General features: G+C 51.6%; 1 protein-coding gene across 14 annotated transcripts in view; it reads right to left on the bottom strand.

The window, feature by feature from the left end:
• The window catches only part of LOC148645824 (synaptotagmin-7-like), a 92,750-nt gene extending 67,715 nt beyond the window's left edge, over positions 1-25,035 (bottom strand). For 13 of the 14 annotated variants that reach the window (XR_015928128.1, XR_015928129.1, XM_088611381.1 and 10 more), the window contains exon 1: positions 24,611-24,897. Coding sequence is in view for 12 of the 14 variants with exons in the window: in XM_088611381.1 (XP_088467507.1) it covers positions 24,611-24,644 (34 nt within the window). In the remaining 2 variants the exon portion in view is untranslated. The other variant, XM_088611382.1, reaches the window with a different exon arrangement.
• Positions 25,036-25,599: the final 564 nt, after the last annotated feature.

The following is a 25,599-nucleotide window of genomic DNA, read 5'->3' as shown; positions in this document are numbered from 1 at the left end:
CACTACAAGCACACTGTTACACTACAAGCACACCGTACTCACACTGTTACACTACAGCCACACTGTTACACTAAAAGCACACAGTACTCACACTGTTACACTACAGCCACACTGTTACACTAAAAGCACACAGTACTCACACTGTTACACTACAGCCACACTGTTACACTAAAAGCACACAGTACTCACACTGTTACACTACAGCCACACTGTTACACTACAAGCACACAGTACTCACACTGTTACACTACAAGCACACCGTACTCACACTGTTACACTACAAACACACTGTTACACTACAAGCACACCGTACTCACACTGTTACACTACAGCCACACTGTTACACTAAAAGCACACAGTACTCACACTGTTACACTACAGCCACAGTTACACTACAAGCACACCGTACTCACACTGTTATACTACAAGAACACTGTTACACTACAAGCACACCGTACTCACACTGTTACACTACAGCCACACTGTTACACTACAAGCACACCGTACTCACACTGTTATACTACAGCCACACTGTTACACTACAAGCACACAGCATTCACACTGTTACACTACAGCCACACTCTTACACTACAAGCACACTGTTACACTACAACCACACTGTTACACTACAAGCACACCGTACTCACACTGTTATACTACAAGCACACTGTTACACTAAAAGCACACAGTACTCACACTGTTATACTACAAGCACACTGTTACACTAAAAGCACACAGTACTCACACTGTTACACTACAGCCACACTGTTACACTACAAGCACACAGTACTCACACTGTTATACTACAAGCACACTGTTACACTAAAAGCACACAGTACTCACACTGTTACACTACAGCCACACTGTTACACTACAAGCACACTGTTACACTAAAAGCACACAGTACTCACACCGTTACACTACAGCCACACTGTTACACTAAAAGCACACCGTACTCACACTGTTACACTACAGCCACACTGTTACACTAAAAGCACACCGTACTCACACTGTTACACTACGAGCACACTGTTACACTAAAAGCACACAGTACTCACACTGTTACACTACAAGCACACTGTTACACTACAAGCACACAGTACTCACACTGTTATACTACAAGCACACTGTTACACTACAAGCACACAGTACTCACACTGTTACACTACAGCCACACTGTTACACTAAAAGCACACCGTACTCACACTGTTACACTACGAGCACACTGTTACACTAAAAGCACACAGTACTCACACTGTTACACTACAAGCACACTGTTACACTACAAGCACACCGTACTCACACTGTTATACTACAAGCACGCTGTTACACTACAAGCACACCGTACTCACACTGTTACACTACAAGCACACTGTTACACTACAAGCACACCGTACTCACACTGTTACACTACAAGCACACTGTTACACTACAGCCACAGTTACACTACAAGCACACAGTACTCACACTGTTACACTACAGCCACACTGTTACACTACAAGCACACCGTACTCACACTGTTATACTACAAGCACACTGTTACACTACAAGCACACAGCACTCACACTGTTATACTACAGCCACACTGTTACACTACAAGCACACAGCACTCACACTGTTATACTACAAGCACACTGTTACACTAAAAGCACACAGTACTCACACTGTTACACTACAGCCACACTGTTACACTAAAAGCACACAGTACTCACACTGTTACACTACAAGCACACTGTTACACTACAAGCACACAGTACTCACACTGTTACACTACAAGCACACTGTTACACTAAAAGCACACAGTACTCACACTGTTACACTACAAGCACACAGCACTCACACTGTTATACTACAAGCACACTGTTACACTAAAAGCACACAGTACTCACACTGTTACACTACAGCCACACTGTTACACTAAAAGCACACAGCACTCACACTGTTACACTACAGCCACACTGTTACACTAAAAGCACACAGCACTCACACTGTTACACTACAGCCACACTGTTACACTACAAGCACACAGCATTCACACTGTTAAGCTATGACAGCTACTGAAACAATACAGTCCTCAGCTCCGTCTCTCTCTACAGTGACAGGACTGTCCTCAGCTCCGTCTCTCTCTACAGTGACAGGACTGTCCTCAGCTCCGTCTCTCTCTACAGTGACAGTACAGTCCTCAGCTCCGTCTCTCTACAGTGACAGTACAGTCCTCAGCTCCGTCTCTCTCTACAGTGACAGGACTGTCCTCAGGTCCGTCTCTCTCTACAGTGACAGGACTGTCCTCAGGTCCGTCTCTCTCTACAGTGACAGGACTGTCCTCAGGTCCGTCTCTCTCTACAATGACAGGACTGTCCTCAGGTCCGTCTCTCTGTACAGTGACAGGACTGTCCTCAGCTCCGTCTCTCTGTACAGTGACAGGACTGTCCTCAGCTCCGTCTCTCTGTACAGTGACAGGACTGTCCTCAGCTCCGTCTCTCTGTACAGTGACAGGACTGTCCTCAGCTCCGTCTCTCTGTACAGTGACAGGACTGTCCTCAGCTCCGTCTCTCTCTACAGTGACAGGACTGTCCTCAGCTCTGATACCCTCTAGAATCTCCCACTGTAGTCTTCTCAGTACAGTCCCTGTGAGCTCTGTTGCTGAGCCACTCAGATTCTCTGATATTCTCAGTACAGAGACTGATGACATATGGCTACACATAGACTCCCATGAATTATTCAGTACACTGATTTATAAATACGCTGAAGCTGTCTCTCTCCGTTTAGCCCCCTCGTCGTGTGTCTGTTTACCCCATCCTCCCGATCTGTGTCACCTCTCCTCCCAATGTGCTCCTCAGGTCTCTCCTCCTCCTCACACTCTGCTCGTCACAGCTCCTCGTGGTCTTCCTGACTCTTCTCCATTCTCTCTGTCCCTAAATTTCCCCCCCTCCCTTCGGAACCCTCTCTCTCCTACCCTTGCCCTCGCCCTGTAGCAGAGAGACAGCAGCACAGTGACTTACACACACACTGGCGCTCTGACACACTCGGACACAGTGATACACACACACACTGGGGCTCTGACACACTCAGACACAGTGACTTACACACACACTGGCGCTCTGACACACTCAGACACAGTGATACATACACACTGGCGCTCTGACACACTCAGACACAGTGACATATACACACACTGGCTCTCTGACACACTCAGACACAGTGATACACACACACTGGCGCTCTGACACACTCAGACACAGTGACTTACACACACACTGGCGCTCTGACACACTCAGACACAGTGATACATACACACTGGCGCTCTGACACACTCAGACACAGTGACATACACACACACTGGCGCTCTGACACACTCAGACACAGTGATACACACACACTGGCGCTCTGACACACTCAGACACAGTGACATACACACACACTGGCTCTCTGACACACTCAGACACAGTGACATACACACACTGGCTCTCTGACACACTCAGACACAGTGATATACACACACTGGCGCTCTGACACACTCAGACACAGTGATACATACACACTGGCGCTCTGACACACTCAGACACAGTGACATACACACACACTGGCTCTCTGACACACTCAGACACAGTGACTTACACACACACTGGCTCTCTGACACACTCAGACACAGTGATACACACACACTGGCCCTCTGACACACTCAGACACAGTGACTTACACACACACTGGCGCTCTGACACACTCGGACACAGTGATATACACACACTGGCACTCTGACACACTCAGACACAGTGACTTACACACACACTGGCGCTCTGACACTCTCGGACACAGTGATACACACACACTGGCTCTCTGACACACTCAGACACAGTGATACACACACACTGGCGCTCTGACACACTCAGACACAGTGACATACACACACACTGGCGCTCTGACACACTCAGACACAGTGATACACACACACTGGCCCTCTGACACACTCAGACACAGTGACTTACACACACTGGCTCTCTGACACACTCAGACACAGTGATATACACACACACTGGCTCTCTGACACACTCAGACACAGTGACATACACACACACTGGCGCTCTGACACACTCAGACACAGTGATACACACACACTGGCGCTCTGACACACTCAGACACAGTGACTTACACACACTGGCTCTCTGACACACTCAGACACAGTGATACACACACACACTGGGGCTCTGACACACTCAGACACAGTGACTTACACACACACTGGCGCTCTGACACACTCAGACACAGTGATACATACACACTGGCGCTCTGACACACTCAGACACAGTGACATACACACACACTGGCGCTCTGACACACTCAGACACAGTGATACACACACACTGGCGCTCTGACACACTCAGACACAGTGACTTACACACACACTGGCGCTCTGACACACTCAGACACAGTGATACATACACACTGGCGCTCTGACACACTCGGACACAGTGATACACACACACACTGGCTCTCTGACACACTCGGACACAGTGATACACACACACACTGGCGCTCTGACACAGTCAGACACAGTGATACACACACACTGGCCCTCTGACACACTCAGACACAGTGACTTACACACACTGGCTCTCTGACACACTCAGACACAGTGACTTACACACACTGGCGCTCTGACACACTCAGACACAGTGATACACACACACTGGCCCTCTGACACACTCAGACACAGTGATACACACACACTGGCTCTCTGACACACTCAGACACAGTGACATACATACACTGGCACTCTGACACACTCAGACACAGTGACATACACACACACTGGCGCTCTGACACACTCAGACACAGTGACATACACACACACTGGCGCTCTGACACACTCAGACACAGTGATACACACACACTGGCTCTCTGACACACTCAGACACAGTGATACACACACACACTGATACACAGACACTAGCACACACACACTTCCTGGGGCTTGGTGTTTGCTGTAGAAGGTGTGTTCAGAGAGCCCAGGATGTTTACCAGCGTCACACAGTTACATCCTGAAAGCAGCTTCTAGGATCGAGCAAACACATGGGCACTATTCTTCAAGCAGCACAGTGATCACGAGTCATCCTCCTCGTCAGAAACATTCATCATCACTGCAGCTTTAAGTCCTGGTGTGTGTCAGAGTGTGTATCAGTGAGTGTGTCAGTACATCAGTGTGTAACAGTGAGTGTGTCAGTACATCAGTGTGTGTCTGCGTGTGTACCAGTGAGTGTCAGTACATCAGTGTGTAACAGTGAGTGTGTCAGTACATCAGTGTGTGTCAGTGTACCAGTGAGTGTGTCAGTATATCAGTGTGTGTCAGTGTACCAGTGAGTGTGTCAGTACATCAGTGTGTGTCAGTGTACCAGTGAGTGTGTCAGTACATCAGTGTGTGTCAGAGTGTGTACCAGTGAGTGTGTCAGTATATCAGTGTGTCAGAGTGTGTACCAGTGAGTGTGTCAGTACATCAGTGTGTGTCAGTGTACCAGTGAGTGTGTCAGTACATCAGTGTGTGTCTGCGTGTGTACCAGTGAGTGTCAGTACATCAGTGTGTAACAGTGAGTGTGTCAGTACATCAGTGTGTGTCAGTGTACCAGTGAGTGTGTCAGTACATCAGTGTGTGTCTGCGTGTGTACCAGTGAGTGTCAGTACATCAGTGTGTGTCAGAGTGTGTACCAGTGAGTGTGTCAGTACATCAGTGTGTGTCAGTGTACCAGTGAGTGTGTCAGTACATCAGTGTGTGTCAGTGTACCAGTGAGTGTGTCAGTACATCACTGTGTGTCAGAGTGTGTACCAGTGAGTGTGTCAGTATATCAGTGTGTGCCAGAGTGTGTACCAGTGAGTGTGTCAGTACATCAGTGTGTCAGAGTGTGTACCAGTGAGTGTGTCAGAACATCAGTGTGTCAGAGTGTGTACCAGTGAGTGTGTCAGTACATCAGTGTGTGTCAGAGTGTGTACCAGTGAGTGTGTCAGTACATCAGTGTGTGTCAGAGTGTGTACCAGTGAGTGTGTCAGTATATCAGTGTGTGTCAGAGTGTGTACCAGTGAGTGTGTCAGTACATCAGTGTGTCAGAGTGTGTACCAGTGAGTGTGTCAGAACATCAGTGTGTCAGAGTGTGTACCAGTGAGTGTGTCAGTACATCAGTGTGTGTCAGAGTGTGTACCAGTGAGTGTGTCAGTACATCAGTGTGTCAGAGTGTGTACCAGTGAGAGTGTCAGTACATCAGTGTGTCAGAGTGTGTACCAGTGAGAGTGTCAGTACATCAGTGTGTGTCAGTGTACCAGTGAGTGTGTCAGTACATCAGTGTGTCAGAGTGTGTACCAGTGAGTGTGTCAGTATATCAGTGTGTCAGAGTGTGTACCAGTGAGTGTGTCAGTACATCAGTGTGTCAGAGTGTGTACCAGTGAGTGTGTCAGTACATCAGTGTGTGTCAGAGTGTGTACCAGTAAGTGTGTCAGTACATCAGTGTGTCAGAGTGTGTACCAGTGAGTGTGTCAGTACATCAGTGTGTGTCAGAGTGTGTACCAGTGAGAGTGTCAGTACATCAGTGTGTGTCAGAGTGTGTACCAGTGAGTGTGTCAGTATATCAGTGTGTCAGTGTACCAGTGAGTGTGTCAGTCGATCAGTGTGTCAGTGTGTACCAGTAAGTGTGTCAGTACATCAGTGTGTCAGAGTGTGTACCAGTGAGTGTGTCAGTACATCAGTGTGTGTCAGAGTGTGTACCAGTGAGAGTGTCAGTACATCAGTGTGTGTCAGTGTACCAGTAAGTGTGTCAGTACATCAGTGTGTCAGAGTGTGTACCAGTGAGTGTGTCAGTACATCAGTGTGTGTCAGAGTGTGTACCGGTGAGTGTGTCAGTATATCAGTGTGTGTCAGAGTGTGTATCAGTGAGTGTGTCAGTACATCAGTGTGTGTCAGTGTATCAGTGTGTGTCAGAGTGTGTACCGGTGAGTGTGTCAGTATATCAGTGTGTGTCAGAGTGTGTACCAGTGAGTGTGTCAGTACATCAGTGTGTCAGAGTGTGTACCAGTGAGTGTGTCAGTACATCAGTGTGTGTCAGAGTGTGTACCAGTGAGTGTGTCAGTATATCAGTGTGTCAGTGTACCAGTGTGTCAGTACATCAGTGTGTCAGAGTGTGTACCAGTGAGTGTGTCAGTATATCAGTGTGTGTCAGAGTGTGTACCGGTGAGTGTGTCAGTATATCAGTGTGTGTCAGAGTGTGTACCAGTGAGTGTGTCAGTACATCAGTGTGTGTCTGCGTGTGTACCAGTGAGTGTCAGTACATCAGTGTGTAACAGTGAGTGTGTCAGTACATCAGTGTGTGTCAGTGTACCAGTGAGTGTGTCAGTATATCAGTGTGTGTCAGTGTACCAGTGAGTGTGTCAGTACATCAGTGTGTGTCAGTGTACCAGTGAGTGTGTCAGTACATCAGTGTGTGTCAGAGTGTGTACCAGTGAGTGTGTCAGTATATCAGTGTGTCAGAGTGTGTACCAGTGAGTGTGTCAGTACATCAGTGTGTGTCAGTGTACCAGTGAGTGTGTCAGTACATCAGTGTGTGTCTGCGTGTGTACCAGTGAGTGTCAGTACATCAGTGTGTAACAGTGAGTGTGTCAGTACATCAGTGTGTGTCAGTGTACCAGTGAGTGTGTCAGTACATCAGTGTGTGTCTGCGTGTGTACCAGTGAGTGTCAGTACATCAGTGTGTGTCAGAGTGTGTACCAGTGAGTGTGTCAGTACATCAGTGTGTGTCAGTGTACCAGTGAGTGTGTCAGTACATCACTGTGTGTCAGAGTGTGTACCAGTGAGTGTGTCAGTATATCAGTGTGTGCCAGAGTGTGTACCAGTGAGTGTGTCAGTACATCAGTGTGTCAGAGTGTGTACCAGTGAGTGTGTCAGAACATCAGTGTGTCAGAGTGTGTACCAGTGAGTGTGTCAGTACATCAGTGTGTGTCAGAGTGTGTACCAGTGAGTGTGTCAGTACATCAGTGTGTGTCAGAGTGTGTACCAGTGAGTGTGTCAGTATATCAGTGTGTGTCAGAGTGTGTACCAGTGAGTGTGTCAGTACATCAGTGTGTCAGAGTGTGTACCAGTGAGTGTGTCAGAACATCAGTGTGTCAGAGTGTGTACCAGTGAGTGTGTCAGTACATCAGTGTGTGTCAGAGTGTGTACCAGTGAGTGTGTCAGTACATCAGTGTGTCAGAGTGTGTACCAGTGAGAGTGTCAGTACATCAGTGTGTCAGAGTGTGTACCAGTGAGAGTGTCAGTACATCAGTGTGTGTCAGTGTACCAGTGAGTGTGTCAGTACATCAGTGTGTCAGAGTGTGTACCAGTGAGTGTGTCAGTATATCAGTGTGTCAGAGTGTGTACCAGTGAGTGTGTCAGTACATCAGTGTGTCAGAGTGTGTACCAGTGAGTGTGTCAGTACATCAGTGTGTGTCAGAGTGTGTACCAGTAAGTGTGTCAGTACATCAGTGTGTCAGAGTGTGTACCAGTGAGTGTGTCAGTACATCAGTGTGTGTCAGAGTGTGTACCAGTGAGAGTGTCAGTACATCAGTGTGTGTCAGAGTGTGTACCAGTGAGTGTGTCAGTATATCAGTGTGTCAGTGTACCAGTGAGTGTGTCAGTCGATCAGTGTGTCAGTGTGTACCAGTAAGTGTGTCAGTACATCAGTGTGTCAGAGTGTGTACCAGTGAGTGTGTCAGTACATCAGTGTGTGTCAGAGTGTGTACCAGTGAGAGTGTCAGTACATCAGTGTGTGTCAGTGTACCAGTAAGTGTGTCAGTACATCAGTGTGTCAGAGTGTGTACCAGTGAGTGTGTCAGTACATCAGTGTGTGTCAGAGTGTGTACCGGTGAGTGTGTCAGTATATCAGTGTGTGTCAGAGTGTGTATCAGTGAGTGTGTCAGTACATCAGTGTGTGTCAGTGTATCAGTGTGTGTCAGAGTGTGTACCGGTGAGTGTGTCAGTATATCAGTGTGTGTCAGAGTGTGTACCAGTGAGTGTGTCAGTACATCAGTGTGTCAGAGTGTGTACCAGTGAGTGTGTCAGTACATCAGTGTGTGTCAGAGTGTGTACCAGTGAGTGTGTCAGTATATCAGTGTGTCAGTGTACCAGTGTGTCAGTACATCAGTGTGTCAGAGTGTGTACCAGTGAGTGTGTCAGTATATCAGTGTGTGTCAGAGTGTGTACCGGTGAGTGTGTCAGTATATCAGTGTGTGTCAGAGTGTGTACCAGTGAGTGTGTCAGTATATCAGTGTGTGTCAAAGTGTGTACCAGTGAGTGTGTCAGTACATCAGTGTGTCAGAGTGTGTACCAGTGAGTGTGTCAGTATATCAGTGTGTGTCAGAGTGTGTACCAGTGAGAGTGTCAGTACATCAGTGTCAGAATGTGTACCAGTAAGTGTGTCAGCTGATTAGTGTGTCAGAGTGTCAGTATACTGTATCAGTGTCTGTCAGTGCAGTGTGTAACAGTGTACAGTCTGTACATTGCATCAGTCAGTGTGCATGCTGTATTGTATATCTGTGTGGAGAGTGTGTGTGTCTGTCAGTGTGTGCACGCTGTGTGTGTGAGCAGTGTGCCTGTCAGTACAGTGCATCTGTCAGTGTGTGTGTGCAGTGTGAGTGCATACCTGTGGAGTGTGTGTCCACTGTGCACTGTGTGTGTTCAGCGTGCACTGTGCAGTATGCATGGGAAGTGTGTAGTGTGCGCAGTGTGCAGTAGGTGTGCGCAGTGTGCAGTATGTGCAGTGTGCAGTAGGTGTGTGCAGTATGTGCAGTGTGCAGTAGGTGTGGGCAGTGTGCAGTAGGTGTGCGCAGTGTGCAGTGCAGTAGGTGTGTGCAGTGTGCAGTAGGTGTGCGCAGTGTGCAGTATGTGCAGTGTGCAGTAGGTGTGCGCAGTGTGCAGTAGGTGTGCAGTATGTGCAGTAGGTGTGCGCAGTGTGCAGTATGTGCAGTGTGCAGTATGTGTGTGCAGTGTGCAGTATGTGCAGTGTGCAGTAGGTGTGCGCAGTGTGCAGTATGTGCAGTGTGCAGTAGGTGTGCGCAGTGTGCAGTAGGTGTGCAGTATGTGCAGTAGGTGTGTGCAGTGTGCAGTAGGTGTGCGCAGTGCGCAGTGCGCAGTGTGCAGTAGGAGTGTGCAGTGTGCAGTATGTGCAGTGTGCAGTAGGTGTGCGCACTGTGCAGTAGGTGTGCAGTATGTGCAGTAGGTGTGCGCAGTGTGCAGTATGTGCAGTGTGCAGTATGTGCAGTGTGCAGTATGTGTGTGCAGTGTGCAGTATGTGCAGTGTGCAGTAGGTGTGCGCAGTGTGCAGTAGGTGTGCGCAGTGTGCAGTAGGTGTGCAGTATGTGCAGTAGGTGTGCGCAGTGTGCAGTAGGTGTGCAGTATGTGCAGTAGGTGTGCGCAGTGTGGACACAAGCTGGCAGGGGAAGGGACTCCAGTCACAGCTGTGTTGACAGAGATTTCCAGGTCCTGACACTGGATGAGCTCCTGAGAGAAACCATAGTCCAGTCAGGGCCCGGCCAGTCCTGTCTGGTCCAACTGACCCCAACAACAGCCACACCACTCACACTTTCACAGAAACTTTACTGCATACAGAGAGCTGTCAGTGTCTGGAATAGGACAGGTGCCTTAGGCCAAATTTCTATTTTATTTAAAGAAATGTCTGGATGAAATTTTAAGTGAGCTCTGCTACTGAACTGCCTAACCAGCAAGATGGGTGGAAGAGCCTTTCGTCTGCCTCTCTAAACTGAAACTGGACTGACTTGGTCCCTGAAAACAGTGCCCTGACAGCCTCGCCCTCTCTCCCTCAGTCACTCTTGCTCTCCTCCTGGCCTCCACTTCCTCTCTCTCCGAAGCTCAGACTCACACAGCTCTCTGGAGACGCACTGAGAATCCAGCTCAGCCTTGCCAGAAGGAAAAAATTCTGTTTCATCTCCTCTTGTTTGAAGGAAGAGCTGAAACAGAATGAGAGCAGCTGGGATTGTCAGTCTACTAGTCTTCTTGCCTGCCTGACTGTGAGTCTGTCTGTCTCTGAGTGCTCCTGTCTGTCTGAGCTTGCCAGTCTATAAGTCTGTCTGTGACTCTGCCCTCCTGTCTGTGAGTCTGTCTGTGACTCTGCCCTCTTGACTCTGACTGCCCTCCTGTCTGTGAGTCTGTCTGTGACTCTGCCCTCTTGACTCTGACTGCCCTCCTGTCTGTGAGTCTGTCTGTGACTCTGTCCTCTTTACTCTGACTGCCCTCCTGTCTGTGAGTCTGTCTGTGACTCTGCCCTCCTGTCTGTGAGTCTGCCCTCCTGTCTGTGAGTCTGTCTCTGACTCTGTCCTCCTGTCTGTGAGTCTGCCCTCCTGTCTGTGAGCCTGTCTGTGACTCTGCCCACTTGACTCTGACTGCCCTCCTGTCTGTGAGTCTGTCTGTGACTCTGCCCTCCTGTCTGTGAGTCTGTCCTCCTGTCTGTGACTCTGCCCTCCTGTCTGTGACTCTGCCCTCCTGTCTGTGACTCTGCCCTCCTGTCTGTGACTCTGCCCTCCTGTCTGTGAGTCTGTCTCTGACTCTGCCCTCCTGTCTGTGAGTCTGTCTCTGACTCGGCCCTCCTGTCTGTGAGTCTGTCTCTGACTCTGTCCTCTTTACTCTGACTGCCCTCCTGTCTGTGAGTCTGTCTGTGACTCTGCCCTCCTGTCTGTGAGTCTGTCCTCCTGTCTGTGAGTCTGCCCTCCTGTCTGTGAGTCTGTCTCTGACTCTGTCCTCCTGTCTGTGAGTCTGCCCTCCTGTCTGTGAGCCTGTCTGTGACTCTGCCCACTTGACTCTGACTGCCCTCCTGTCTGTGACTCTGCCCTCCTGTCTGTGAGTCTGTCCTCCTGTCTGTGAGTCTGCCCTCCTGTCTGTGAGTCTGTCTCTGACTCTGTCCTCCTGTCTGTGACTCTGCCCTCCTGTCTGTGAGCCTGTCTGTGACTCTGCCCACTTGACTCTGACTGCCCTCCTGTCTGTGAGTCTGTCTGTGACTCTGCCCTCCTGTCTGTGAGTCTGTCCTCCTGTCTGTGAGTCTGTCCTCCTGTCTGTGAGTCTGTCTCTGACTCTGTCCTCCTGTCTGTGAGTCTGTCTCTGACTCTGTCCTCCTGTCTGTGACTCTGCCCTCCTGTCTGTGAGTCTGTCTCTGACTCTGTCCTCCTGTCTCTGACTCGGCCCTCCTGTTTGCTGATGTTATTAAGCTTTTCTCTCTAGTATTCAGTACCAGAGGTCAGGGACACTGTTCCCTTGCAATTCTAGAATACAGCCCGCTCCTACCCACGAGTTACCCTGGTAATCTCCTCTGTGCCTTTTCTCCGGCTGTAATCCGATTAGGAGTAACAAGGCGCCTATTTCACCTCCTCCTGTGAGGATTACAGCACACAACAGGAGAGAAGCAAACCAAGGTGAGAAAGCTTCAGAAAGCATGAAACATAATAGTAATACCTAATTACCCTTTCACTCAGCTCAGATCTATAACCTCACATTACCACAGAGAGCTGTAGATACTGTAGACACTCAGTCCAGCTCCTCTGTAACTTCACACTAACACTCCCTCATCAGAGCTGTAGATACTGTAGACACTCAGTCCAGCTCCTCTGTAACTTCACACTAACACTCCCTCATCAGAGCTGGAGATACTGTAGAGACACTCAGTCCAGCTCCTCTGTAACTTCACACTAACACTCCCTCATCAGAGCTGTAGATACTGTAGAGACACTCAGTCCAGCTCCTCTGTAACTTCACACTAACACTCCCTCATCAGAGCTGTAGATACTGTAGACACTCAGTCTAGCTCCTCTGTAACTTCACACTAACACTCCCTCATCAGAGCTGTAGATACTGTAGACACTCAGTCCAGCTCCTCTGTAACTTCACACTAACACTCCCTCATCAGAGCTGGAGATACTGTAGACACTCAGTCCAGCTCCTCTGTAACTTCACACTAACACTCCCTCATCAGAGCTGGAGATACTGTAGAGACACTCAGTCCAGCTCCTCTGTAACTTCACACTAACACTCCCTCATCAGAGCTGGAGATACTGTAGACACTCAGTCCAGCTCCTCTGTAACTTCACACTAACACTCCCTCATCGGAGCTGTAGATACTGTAGACACTCAGTCCAGCTCCTCTGTAACTTCACACTAACACTCCCTCATCAGAGCTGGAGATACTGTAGACACTCAGTCCAGCTCCTCTGTAACTTCACACTAACACTCCCTCATCAGAGCTGTAGATACTGTAGACACTCAGTCCAGCTCCTCTGTAACTTCACTCTAACACTCCCTCATCAGAGCTGTAGATACTGTAGACACTCAGTCCAGCTCCTCTGTAACTTCACACTAACACTCCCTCATCAGAGCTGTAGATACTGTAGACACTCAGTCCAGCTCATCTGTAACTTCACACTAACACTCCCTCATCAGAGCTGTAGATACTGTAGAGACACTCAGTCCAGCTCCTCTGTAACTTCACACTAACACTCCCTCATCAGAGCTGGAGATACTGTAGAGACACTCAGTCCAGCTCCTCTGTAACTTCACACTAACACTACCTCATCAGAGCTGGAGATACTGTAGAGACACTCAGTCCAGCTCCTCTGTAACTTCACACTAACACTCCCTCATCAGAGCTGTAGATACTGTAGACACTCAGTCCAGCTCCTCTGTAACTTCACACTAACACTCCCTCATCAGAGCTGTAGATACTGTAGACACTCAGTCCAGCTCATCTGTAACTTCACACTAACACTCCCTCATCAGAGCTGTAGACACCGTAGAGACACTCAGTCCAGCTCCTCTGTAACTTCACACTAACACTCCCTCATCAGAGCTGTAGATACTGTAGACACTCAGTCCAGCTCCTCTGTAACTTCACACTAACACTCCCTCATCAGAGCTGGAGATACTGTAGACACTCAGTCCAGCTCCTCTGTAACTTCACACTAACACTCCCTCATCAGAGCTGTAGATACTGTAGACACTCAGTCCAGCTCCTCTGTAACTTCACTCTAACACTCCCTCATCAGAGCTGTAGATACTGTAGACACTCAGTCCAGCTCCTCGGTAACTTCACACTAACACTCCCTCATCAGAGCTGTAGATACTGTAGACACTCAGTCCAGCTCATCTGTAACTTCACACTAACACTCCCTCATCAGAGCTGTAGATACTGTAGAGACACTCAGTCCAGCTCCTCTGTAACTTCACACTAACACTCCCTCATCAGAGCTGGAGATACTGTAGAGACACTCAGTCCAGCTCCTCTGTAACTTCACACTAACACTACCTCATCAGAGCTGGAGATACTGTAGAGACACTCAGTCCAGCTCCTCTGTAACTTCACACTAACACTCCCTCATCAGAGCTGTAGATACTGTAGACACTCAGTCCAGCTCCTCTGTAACTTCACACTAACACTCCCTCATCAGAGCTGTAGATACTGTAGACACTCAGTCCAGCTCATCTGTAACTTCACACTAACACTCCCTCATCAGAGCTGTAGACACCGTAGAGACACTCAGTCCAGCTCCTCTGTAACTTCACACTAACACTCCCTCATCAGAGCTGTAGATACTGTAGACACTCAGTCCAGCTCCTCTGTAACTTCACACTAACACTCCCTCATCAGAGCTGGAGATACTGTAGACACTCAGTCCAGCTCCTCTGTAACTTCACACTAACACTCCCTCATCAGAGCTGGAGATACTGTAGAGACACACAGTCCAGCTCATCTGTAACTTCACACTAACACTCCCTCATCAGAGCTGTAGATACTGTAGACACTCAGTCCAGCTCCTCTGTAACTTCACACTAACACTCCCTCATCAGAGCTGTAGATACTGTAGACACTCAGTCCAGCTCCTCTGTAACTTCACACTAACACTCCCTCATCAGAGCTGTAGATACTGTAGACACTCAGTCCAGCTCATCTGTAACTTCACACTAACACTCCCTCATCAGAGCTGTAGATACTGTAGACACTCAGTCCAGCTCCTCTGTAACTTCACACTAACACTCCCTCATCAGAGCTGGAGATACTGTAGACACTCAGTCCAGCTCCTCTGTAACTTCACACTAACACTCCCTCATCAGAGCTGGAGATACTGTAGACAAACTTAGATGCTCAGATATCCTGCACAGCTACGCTCAAAGTCTCTGCAGCAGTTCTGGGAGAGAAGAGCTTTGTTTAAACTGCAGTCTTTCGAAACACCTGTGAATAGTCAGAGTTTATTGACAGAAGGCTAACAAGTGTGAGTACATGAACTCTCACTGCCCACAGGGAAAGCTTGTTCACACCTATAGCAATGAGTGAGACTGCAGTCTCTCATTCTCTCATCTGTCATCTTCACAAGAACAGGGAACTGAAGTTGTTGCGGCTCTATACATACTGTACTGTATCTCCTCCCACTCTCCCCTGCTCTCACACTTCAAGGCAATTCAAAGAGCTTTATTCTCATGAACGAAGAATTACAGTGTTGCCAAAGCAGTAACAATGAGAAACATTTAGGACGCTAACATATTATTATGTGATTGTCAGAGGCTCCCTCTCTGTTCCGCGTGTTGTGACAGGAGATTACAGTGGGCTGCAGCTCTGGTGAGCTCCCTCCTACGGCAGGATTGGGACCTGTTGTGATTCTGGCAGGTGTGGGAATTCTGGGATGAAATCTATTTAAGGGAAGAATGTTTGTCTAATTTGAGAGTATTTCTCACAGTGCTGTGGTCACCTAGCCTGTCCTCTCTGGGCAGTCAGGTCTGCCTGTGTCCAGTTTCTCTGGCCAGGCTGTGGTCACTGAGCCTGTCCTCTCTGGGCAGCCTGGTCTGCCTGTGTCCAGTCTCTATGTCCAGGCTACGGTCACTGAGCCTGTCCTCTCTGGGCAGCCTGGTCTGCCTGTGTCCAGTCTCTATGTCCAGGCTACGGTCACTGAGCCTGTCCTCTCTGGGCAGCCTGGTCTGCCTGTGTCCAGTCTATGTCCAGGCTGTGGTCACTGAGTCCGTCCTCTGTGGGCAGCCAGGTCTCCCTGTGTCCAGTCTGCCGAGTCCTGAGTCCAGCCCTCACCCTCTCTGCGGCTCTCCCTCTCTTCTGGAGACTGACGGAAGCCGGAATGTGGGACAGACGGCTCTCTGCCGCTCAGGCTCCCTCGCTATTCTGTTTGCAGTTTCTATTGTTCTTTACTCATCCAGAAGAGATTTGTGTTTTATTCCTCCCTGGACAGAGTCAGTGTGAAGCAGCTGTGCTACACTGAGCAGAGAGAGGGAGAGAGGGAGAGAGGGAGAGAGGGAGAGAGGGAGAGAGGGAGAGAGGGAGAGACAGTGACAGAGGGAGAGACAGAGGGAGAGGGAGGGAGAGGGAGAGGCAGTTCTGTCACTCACAGAACAGGGGCTGCAGCAGAGCCTGGCACTGCTGGAGCAGTACTGTCAGACCTGGGCACTGACAGTCAATCTGGACAAGACCAGAGTTATGGTTTTCCAGAAGAAAGCCAGACCTCAGGGAAACAGGTACAAATTCACACTGAACAACAACACATTGGAGCACACATCCAGCTACATATATCTCGGTCTCACCATCAGCTCTTCTGGGAGTTTTGACCTGGCAGTGAAGGCACTGAGAGAGAAGGCACTCAGGGCTTTCTACACAATAAGAAGGAGGCTCTTCAACATCAACCCACCAACAAGAATCTGGCTCCAAATATTTGATAGTGTAATCCAACCCATTGCCCTATACGGCAGTGAAGTGTGGGGTCCCCTCACAGACCAGGATTACACTCAATGGGACAAACACCCCACAGAAACTCTGCACATGGAGATCTGTAGAAACATCCTGCGTGTGCAGAGAAAAACACCTAACAACGGGTGCAGGGCCGAATTAGTTCAGTACCCACTATTGATAAACATACAGAAGAGAGTATTAAAGTATTGGCTACACCTAAAAAACAGCGACCAAAATTCCTACCACCACAAAGCCCTGCTGAGCCCAGAGCTGAGCCCAAAACAGAGCCCCCTGAACCAGCTGGTCCTGAGGCTCACTGACCTGAGCCACATTGACACTAACCAGCCTCAGGACAGCACTGCTAGAGCACCACAACCCAGACCCAAGCACATCACAGCACAGATCAAACAGCAATATCTCACACACTGGGACACACACACAAACACAACATAAACTGGAATGCTACAGAACCCTAAACAGACGATACACACTAGCTGAATATTTGACCAAAATAAGAAACAACAAACAGAAACAGACCCTGACGAAGTACAGGCTCAGTGACCACAGTCTGGCCATAGAAACTGGGCGACACAGGCAGACCTGGCTGCCCAGAGAGGACAGGCTGTGCTCCCACTGCCAGCGGGGAGAAATAGAGACAGAGGTGCACTTCCTACTGCACTGTGACAGATACTCTGGGATTAGAGAAACATTCTTCCCTAAACTCAGAAATATAGTCCCAGAGTTCCCACACCTGCCAGAATCACAATGGGTCCCAATCCTACTGGGAGAGGGAGGAGGGAACTCAGTTGAACTGGCAGCCCAGTATGTGATCTCCTGTCACAGCCTGAGGAACAGTGAGTCTGTCTCCCAATAATGCTCAATATGTTTACAGTATATGTTAATTATTTTATGATATGTCTTTGTTGTAAATGTCTGTAATATGTCTGTAGATTTTATTTTACTTTTTTTTGTTTTGTTTTGTGTTCATTTTATTATTTTATTTGCTTTGGCAACACTGATTGTACCCATCGGTCATGCTAATAAAGCACCTTGAATTGAATTGAAATTAAGGGGAGAGGGGGAGAGAGAGAGAGGAGAGAGGGAGAGGGGGAAATGGAGAGAGAGGGAGAGAGAGAGGGAGAGGCAGGGGAGGATAAAGAGGGTGTCCAGGAGGAGGGAAAGGAGGGAGAAAGGGAGAGAGAGAGGGAGAGGCAGGGAAGGAGAAAGAGGGTGTCCAGGAGGAGGGAAAGGAGGGAGAGAGGGAGAGAACAGAGCAGCAGTCTGCTCTGTCAGCAGGGCTCAGTGTTCAGAACTCATCCACGTCTGAAAGAATTACTCCTGCTCCTCCCATCTTCCCTTCTCCTCTCGCTCTGTCAGCCCCCCAGCCTCCCTCTCTCCTTCCCCAGTCCCTCTCTCCCTCTCTCCTTCCCGTCCCTGTCTCTCCCTCTCTCCTTCCCCAGTCCCTCTCTCCCTGTCTCTCCCTCTCTCCTTCCCCAGTCCCTCTCTCCCTGTCTCTCCCTCTCTCCTTCCCCAGTCCCTCTCTCCCTGTCTCTCCCTCTCTCCCTGTCTCTCCCTCTCTCTCCTTCCCCAGTCCCTCTCTCCCTGTCTCTCCCTCTCTCCGTCCCCAGTCCCTGTTGCTCAGCTCAGAGTCCTCTCCCCCTTGCCTGTGCCTGCTCTGTATCCCTCGTCTGTGCCAGCAGCCCCCTGCACGGATTCTCCTCCACCTGACCTTGACAAGCAGACTCCTGTCTCTCTCTCCTCCCACTCTCCTCTCCGCTGCTGGCGGACCTGAGAGAGCAGGAGAGGAGGGAGAGGAAGGGAGGCAGCGATGAGCAGCAGGCTATTTCCAGCGAGGGAGAGCGAGCCAGCGAGCCGGCGAGCTGGAGTGAGAGTGCCCAGGGCATGAATTACTCTGTGTGTGTGTGTTTAATCACATCACTCATCTCTGACAGAACAGCACTGATGCCTTCAACCTGCACTGGGACTGTAGCTCCTATTGTAACAGGAGTCCTTTTACAGTAGGAGCTACAGTCCCAGTACAGTAGAACAGTCCTGTTACAGTAGGGGCTACAGTCCCAGTACAGTAGAACAGTCCTGTTACAGTAGGGGCTACAGTCCCAGTGCAGTAGGACAGTCCAGTTACAGTAGGGGCTACAGTCCCAGTACAGTAGGACAGTCCTGTTACAGTAGGGGCTACAGTCCCAGTGCAGTAGGACAGTCCTGTTACAGTAGGAGCTACAGTCCCAGTGCAGTAGGACAGTCCTGTTACAGTAGGGGCTACAGTCCCAGTACAGTAGGACAGTCCTGTTACAGTAGGGGCTACAGTCCCAGTACAGTAGGACAGTCCTGTTACAGTAGGGGCTACAGTCCCAGTACAGTAGGACAGTCCTGTTACAGTAGGAGCTACAGTCCCAGTACAGTAGGACAGTCCTGTTACAGTAGGAGCTACAGTCCCAGTGCAGTAGGACAGTCCTGTTACAGTAGGAGCTACAGTCCCAGTACAGTAGAACAGTCCTGTTACAGTAGGGGCTACAGTCCCAGTGCAGCAGGACAGTCTTGTTACAGTAGGGGCTACAGTCCCAGTGCAGTAGGACAGTCCAGTTACAGTAGGGGCTACAGTCCCAGTGCAGTAGAACAGTCCTGTTACAGTAGGGGCTACAGTCCCAGTGCAGTAGGACAGTCCTGTTACAGTAGGAGCTACAGTCCCAGTACAGTAGGACAGTCCTGTTACAGTAGGGGCTACAGTCCCAGTATAGTAGAACAGTCCTGTTACAGTAGGGGCTACAGTCCCAGTGCAGTAGGACAGTCCTGTTACAGTAGGAGCTACAGTCCCAGTACAGTAGAACAGTCCTGTTACAGTAGGGGCTACAGTCCCAGTATAGTAGAACAGTCCTGTTACAGTAGGGGCTACAGTCCCAGTGCAGTAGGACAGTCCTGTTACAGTAGGAGCTACAGTCCCAGTGCAGTAGGACAGTCCTGTTACAGTAGGAGCTACAGTCCCAGTACAGTAGGACAGTCCTGTTACAGTAGGGGCTACAGTCCCAGTATAGTAGAACAGTCCTGTTACAGTAGGGGCTACAGTCCCAGTGCAGTAGGACAGTCCAGTTACAGTAGGGGCTACAGTCCCAGTACAGTAGGACAGTCCTGTTACAGTAGGAGCTACAGTCCCAGTACAGTAGGACAGTCCTGTTACAGTAGGGGCTACAGTCCCAGTGCAGTAGGATAGTCCTGTTACAATAGGAGCTACAGTCCCATCAAGCTCCAGGACCTGGGACTGAACACCTCCCTCTGTAACTGGATCCTGGACTTCTTGACAGAACGTCCGCAGGTGGTGAGGGTGGGCACCAACATATCCTCTACCCTGACTCTAAACATTGGAGCCCCCCAAGGCTGTGTGCTTAGCCCTGTCCTCTACTTCTTATTTACCCATGACTGTGTCACCAGGCATCACTCAAACTCCATCATTCAGCTTGCGGACGGTACAACAGTCATCGGCCTGATCACAGATGGTGAGGAGTCTGTGTACATGCAGCATGGTGCCAGGAGAACAGCCTCTCTCTGAACATCAGTAACACTAAGAGATGATCGTGGACTATAGGAAACACCAGGGAGGAGATCACACACCTATCTACATCAATGAGACTTCAGTGGAGAGGGTCAGCAGTCTTAAATTTCTGGGAGTTAACGTTACAGAGGACTTAACCTGGACCCAGCACACCAACACCGTGGTCAGACCAGCACGGCAGCGCCTATTCTCTCTCCGCAGGCTACAAACGTTCGGCATGCCGTCACATATCCAGGCCAGCCTCTACAGGTGCACTGTTGAGAGCATCCTGACTGGCTGCATCACTGCCTGGTCTGGGAGCTGCTCCGCCCGGGATCGCAGAGCACTGCAGAGGGTGGTGAAGTCAGCGCTGCTCATCACCGGCTGTGAGCTACCAAACATCCAGGACATCTACTCAGCTAGACGGCTGAAGAAGGCCAGGTCCATTCTCAAGGACCCCAGTCATCCCAGTCACAAACTGTTTTCCCTCCTACCATCCGGTAAACGGTACCGAAGCATTCGGTCCAAGTCCAACAGACTACGGAACAGCTTCTACCTCCAGGCAATAAGACTGCTAAATAGCCAACCTGCAGCTCCTTCAGCAGATCACCTGTGATGGCTCCATGGACACAGTTTTCACTGTACTGTGCACACTGCACCACCTGGACAGAATGTACTGCAGAGACGCTGGGCACATCGCAGCTCTATTCCTGTTGAGTATTGTCTGAGGTCATCTCACTCAATTTCTATCGCACTGTTATCTATTATTATGTCACCTTCTTTTGTAACTTTAATTTTGTGTTTTGAAACCCCCTCCAGTGAGCTCGTAGAAAAGACATTTCACTGCCAGCAACCACTGGTGCACACTGTATAGTTGTGCATTTGATAAATAAACTTTGATTGATTGATTGATTGATTGTCCTACTGTACTGGGACTGTAGCCCCTACTGTAACTGGACTGTCCTACTGCACTGGGACTGTAGCCCCTATTGTAACAGGACTGTCCTACTGCACTGGGACTGTAGCCTCTATTGTAACTGGACTGTCCTACTGTACTGGGACTGTAGCCCCTACTGTAACAGGACTGTCCTACTGTACTGGGACTGTAGCCCCTACTGTAACTGGACTGTCCTACTGTACTGTTATTATACTCTATATATTTCACCAGGGGATCCATGAATGACTGGGCTCTGCTGTCCCACAGCCAGACTCGGCCCGCCCCCATGTGCAGCTGTCGGTGTGGAGCGAGCCGGTACTGTGCAAGGGGGTGACGGGCCGGACAGAGACCGAGCTGCTGGGACAGTCGTACGCGGAGGGCAGGAGACAGACGGGGCTGGGAAGGATCAGCTGGCAGCAAGACATCCAGCTGCAAAACTTTCTTTTTAATCCGATTGATCTTAATGGAATAAAACGGGACTTTTTAACATGTTTATTCAATTATGTCTAAGTGCTTCTGGTGACACAGCCTTCCAGTTCTGAATTATTTATTTATTGGTATTTCTTGAGCTTTGTCTCTGTTTCTCTGTTCCTCTGTCACCTGTTCTGTTCTCACAATTCTCTTCCTCTAGCTCCCCTCCTGCCCCACTCCTCCCCTCACTCACCCCCTCCTGCCCCACTCCTCCCCTCACTCACCCCCTCCTGCCCCACTCCTCCCCTCACTCACCCCCTCCTGCCCCACTCCTCCCCTCACTCACCCCCTCCTGCCCCACTCCTCCCCCTCACTCACCCCCTCCTGCCCCACTCCTCCCCCTCACTCACCCCCTCTTGCCCCACTCCTCCCCCTCACTAACCCCCCCTGCCCCTCACTAACCCCTCACTAACCCCCCCCGCCCCTCACACTAACCCCTTCCTGCCCCTCACACTAACCCCTTCCTGCCCCTCACTAACCCTCTCCTGCCCCTTCCCCCCACCTCACTGCCCCCTCCCCTCACTAGTGAGGGGCGGGAGAGGGGCAGGAGAGGGTTAGTGAGGGGCAGGAGGGGGTTAGTGTGAGGGGCAGGAGTGGGGCCCCCCTGTCCCCCGATCGCTCTCACAACAGCAGCACGTGCTTCTCTGGAGCAGGAGTGGAGACTAATCGCTTACTGTCTCACTCCCTTGTTCCCTCACTCCCTCGCTTCCTCACCACCTCACTGCCTCTCTGCCTCACTCCCTCCCTCAGTGCCTCTCTGCCTGACTCCCTCCCTCAGTGCCTCGCTCCCTCACTCCCTCAGTGCCTCTCTGCCTCACTGTCTCGCTCCCTCTCTGCCTCGCTCCCTCCCTCAGTGCCTCTCTGCCTCTCTCACTCCCTCACTGCCTCGCCCCCTCCCTCATTGCCTCTCTGCCTCACTCCCTCCCTCAGTGCCTCTCTGCCTCACTCCCTCCCTCAGTGCCTCGCTCCCTCACTCCCTCAGTGCCTCGCTCCCTCACTCCCTCAGTGCCTCTCTGCATCACTGTCTCGCTCCCTCTCTGCCTCGCTCCCTCCCTCAGTGCCTCTCTGCCTCGCTCCCTCCCTCAGTGCCTCTCTGCCTCGCTCACTCCCTCAGTGCCTCTCTGCCTCACTGTCTCACTCCATCACTCCCTCTCTGCCTCGCCTCCTCCACTCTCCTTGTCTCGTCACAGCGATGATCTCCCAGCTCCCACGCTCAACAACAAGCACATCTCACAGTCACAGGGAGACACAGGGGCAGGGGGAGGAGACACAGGGAGACACAGGAGAGCAGTCACAGGGAGACACAGGAGAGCAGTCACAGGGAGGCACAGGGGCAGGAGAAGGAGGAGACACAGGGAGACACAGGGGCAGGGGGAGGAGACACAGGGAGACAGGAGAGCAGTCACAGGGAGACACAAGGGCAGGGGGAGGAGACACAGGGAGACACAGGGGCAGGGGGAGGAGACACAGGGAGACACAGGGGCAGGGGGAGGAGACACAGGGAGACACAGGAGAGCAATCACAGGGAGACACAGGAGAGCAGTCACAGGGAGGCACAGGGGCAGGAGAAGGAGGAGACACAGGGGCAGGGGGAGGAGACACAGGGAGACACAGGAGAGCAGTCACAGGGAAACAGGGGCAGGGGGAGGAGACACAGGAAGACACAGGAGAGCAGTCACAGGGAGACACAAGGGCAGGAGGAGGAGACAGGGACAGGAGGAGGACACAGGGAGACACAGGAGAGCAGTCACAGGGAGACACAGGGGCAGGAGAAGGAGGAGACACAAGGAGACACAGGAGAGCAGTCACAGGGAGACACAGGAGAGCAGACACTGGGAGACACAGGGGCAGGAGGAGGAGACACTGGGAGACACAGGAGAGCAGTCACAGGGGCAGGAGGAGGAGATGCAGGGAGACCCAGGGGAGCAGAAACTGGGAGACAGAGGTGCAGGAGGAGGAGACACAGGGAGACAGGAGTTAGGAGCAGGGGAGAGTGGGGTGGGACAGGAGACAGGAGACAGGAGACAGGAGAAGGGGGACACAGGGAGAAGTTCAGAAACACGAGGTTTGCCAGAGCTCGACAGCCGAGCAGATCCACGCCCTTACCCTAACCCCACGCCACGGCGCGTCCCTCAAGGAAAACACGGGCACGCAAAGCACGCCTCCGCCGAGCTCCAGTCACGCCGCGGCGGCACCGCGCAGCGAAGCGCTCGGAGAGGCGCGACCTTGCTAGCCCGGAGCCCGGAGCCCGGAGCGCCGAGCTCGGTGCACAACAGGTAGCCGCGCCGGCGCACTGAGCCCTGAGCCCGCGAGACTCTGAAGGACGGGCAGAGGGGCACGAGGACACCGTGATCGCCGAAGATGTGGCTGCAAAATGTCCCGGGAACAGAGGACGATGGGGTCACTACTGTCCGTGTCGGTGCGGACAGACGATGGGGTCACTACTGTCCGTGTCGGTGCGTGAGCGGAGACTGTACGCGCTTTCATCAGGATACAGGTGGCGGTGACAATTAATCACAAAGCACCCAACACTTACAAATACACGCACTGCCTGCTGTCACACCTGCACACACAGCTACACAACACGCACCGCCTGCTGTCACACCTGCACACACAGCGACACAGCGCGCTCTGCCTTCCCGCTCACAGCTACACAACACGCACCGCCTGCTTTCACACCTGCACACACAGCGACACAACACGCGCTGCCTGGTATCACACAGCTACACAACACGCGGCTGCCTACCCGCTCACAGCTACACAACACGCGCTGCTTGCCGTCACGCACGGCTACACGAACACGCGCTGCCCGGCATCACACCGCTACACAAACACGCGGCTGCCTACCCGCTCGCAGCTACACAACACGCGCCTGCCGGAGTCACGCACCGCTACACCCGACGCGCTGGCCGCTGCTCCTACCTCTGCCGCCGAGCTCCTCCGTGTTCAGATGCATGGCTCCCGGCTGTCCGTGCTGCTCGGGCTGTGGCGCGGCTCTCGCTGGCTTCGCCCCGGGTCCCACCCGCCCTGCGCTGCTCGCCGCCCTGGGCTCCGGTCGAGCGCTGGTTCCAGCAGCCACGGGACTCGCTCACTGCCTGCCGTCGTGCGCCTGAGCGCTCGCTGTGGAGTCAATAAAACCGATCATCATCATCATCATCGCTCTCATCATCATCGCTGGAAACGGATCCCCCTCTCCCTCTCTCTCTCCCCCACACCTCTCTCTCGCGCTCCCTCCCCTCCGTGTGTGTGTGTGTGCGTGCGTGTCGTGGAAAGAGACGTTAAGGCAGAAGGAAGGAGGGACGTCAGGGGCAGAGACGGGCGTGTGTGTGTGTGTGTGTTTGAGCGCCGGGAGCGGAGGAGACGACAACATCAGATCGCACGGCGGCGCTCACGTCAGCGCAGCCGGCAGGAGCCGCACGCGTGTGCGCGCCACAGGTCTCCGGCTTCCCTGCCCACGGGGCCGGAGCCGCGGCAGGTGCGTGGACATGGTGGCGGGGGCGGGGGCTGGCAGGTGTCTCCCTCCTGTCGGCGGCGGCGGCAGCACCAGCAGCAGCGCACACGAGTAATTAAGAGCGAACTCGGGAGAGACGCGCCGCCCCAGCGGCTGACGGGCGCCCCCAGCGGCGCAGAGCGGCGGCGCACGGCTGCGGGCTGGCGCAGGCGCAGGACGCGCGGGCTGGCTCCCGGCGCCCTATCGCACAGGCAGGCAGCCGAAAGAAGCGCGGATCTCTCAGCTGAGAGAATCACAAGCCCTAAGGAGACGAGAGGAGTGAGCTGTACTGTACAGTACCTCACTACCCTGCTCAGTACTGCACTGTACATCACTACACTACACAGTATTACACTGTGCCCCACTATACTGCACAGTATTGCACTGTACATCACTATACTGCACAGTATTACACTGTACA

This window comes from Lepisosteus platostomus, chromosome 18, assembly GCF_059453375.1.
Source record: "Lepisosteus platostomus isolate fLepPlt1 chromosome 18, fLepPlt1.hap1, whole genome shotgun sequence".
NCBI classification, from domain to species: Eukaryota; Metazoa; Chordata; class Actinopteri; order Semionotiformes; family Lepisosteidae; genus Lepisosteus; species Lepisosteus platostomus.
This window is presented reverse-complemented; position numbering and strand designations above follow the sequence as displayed.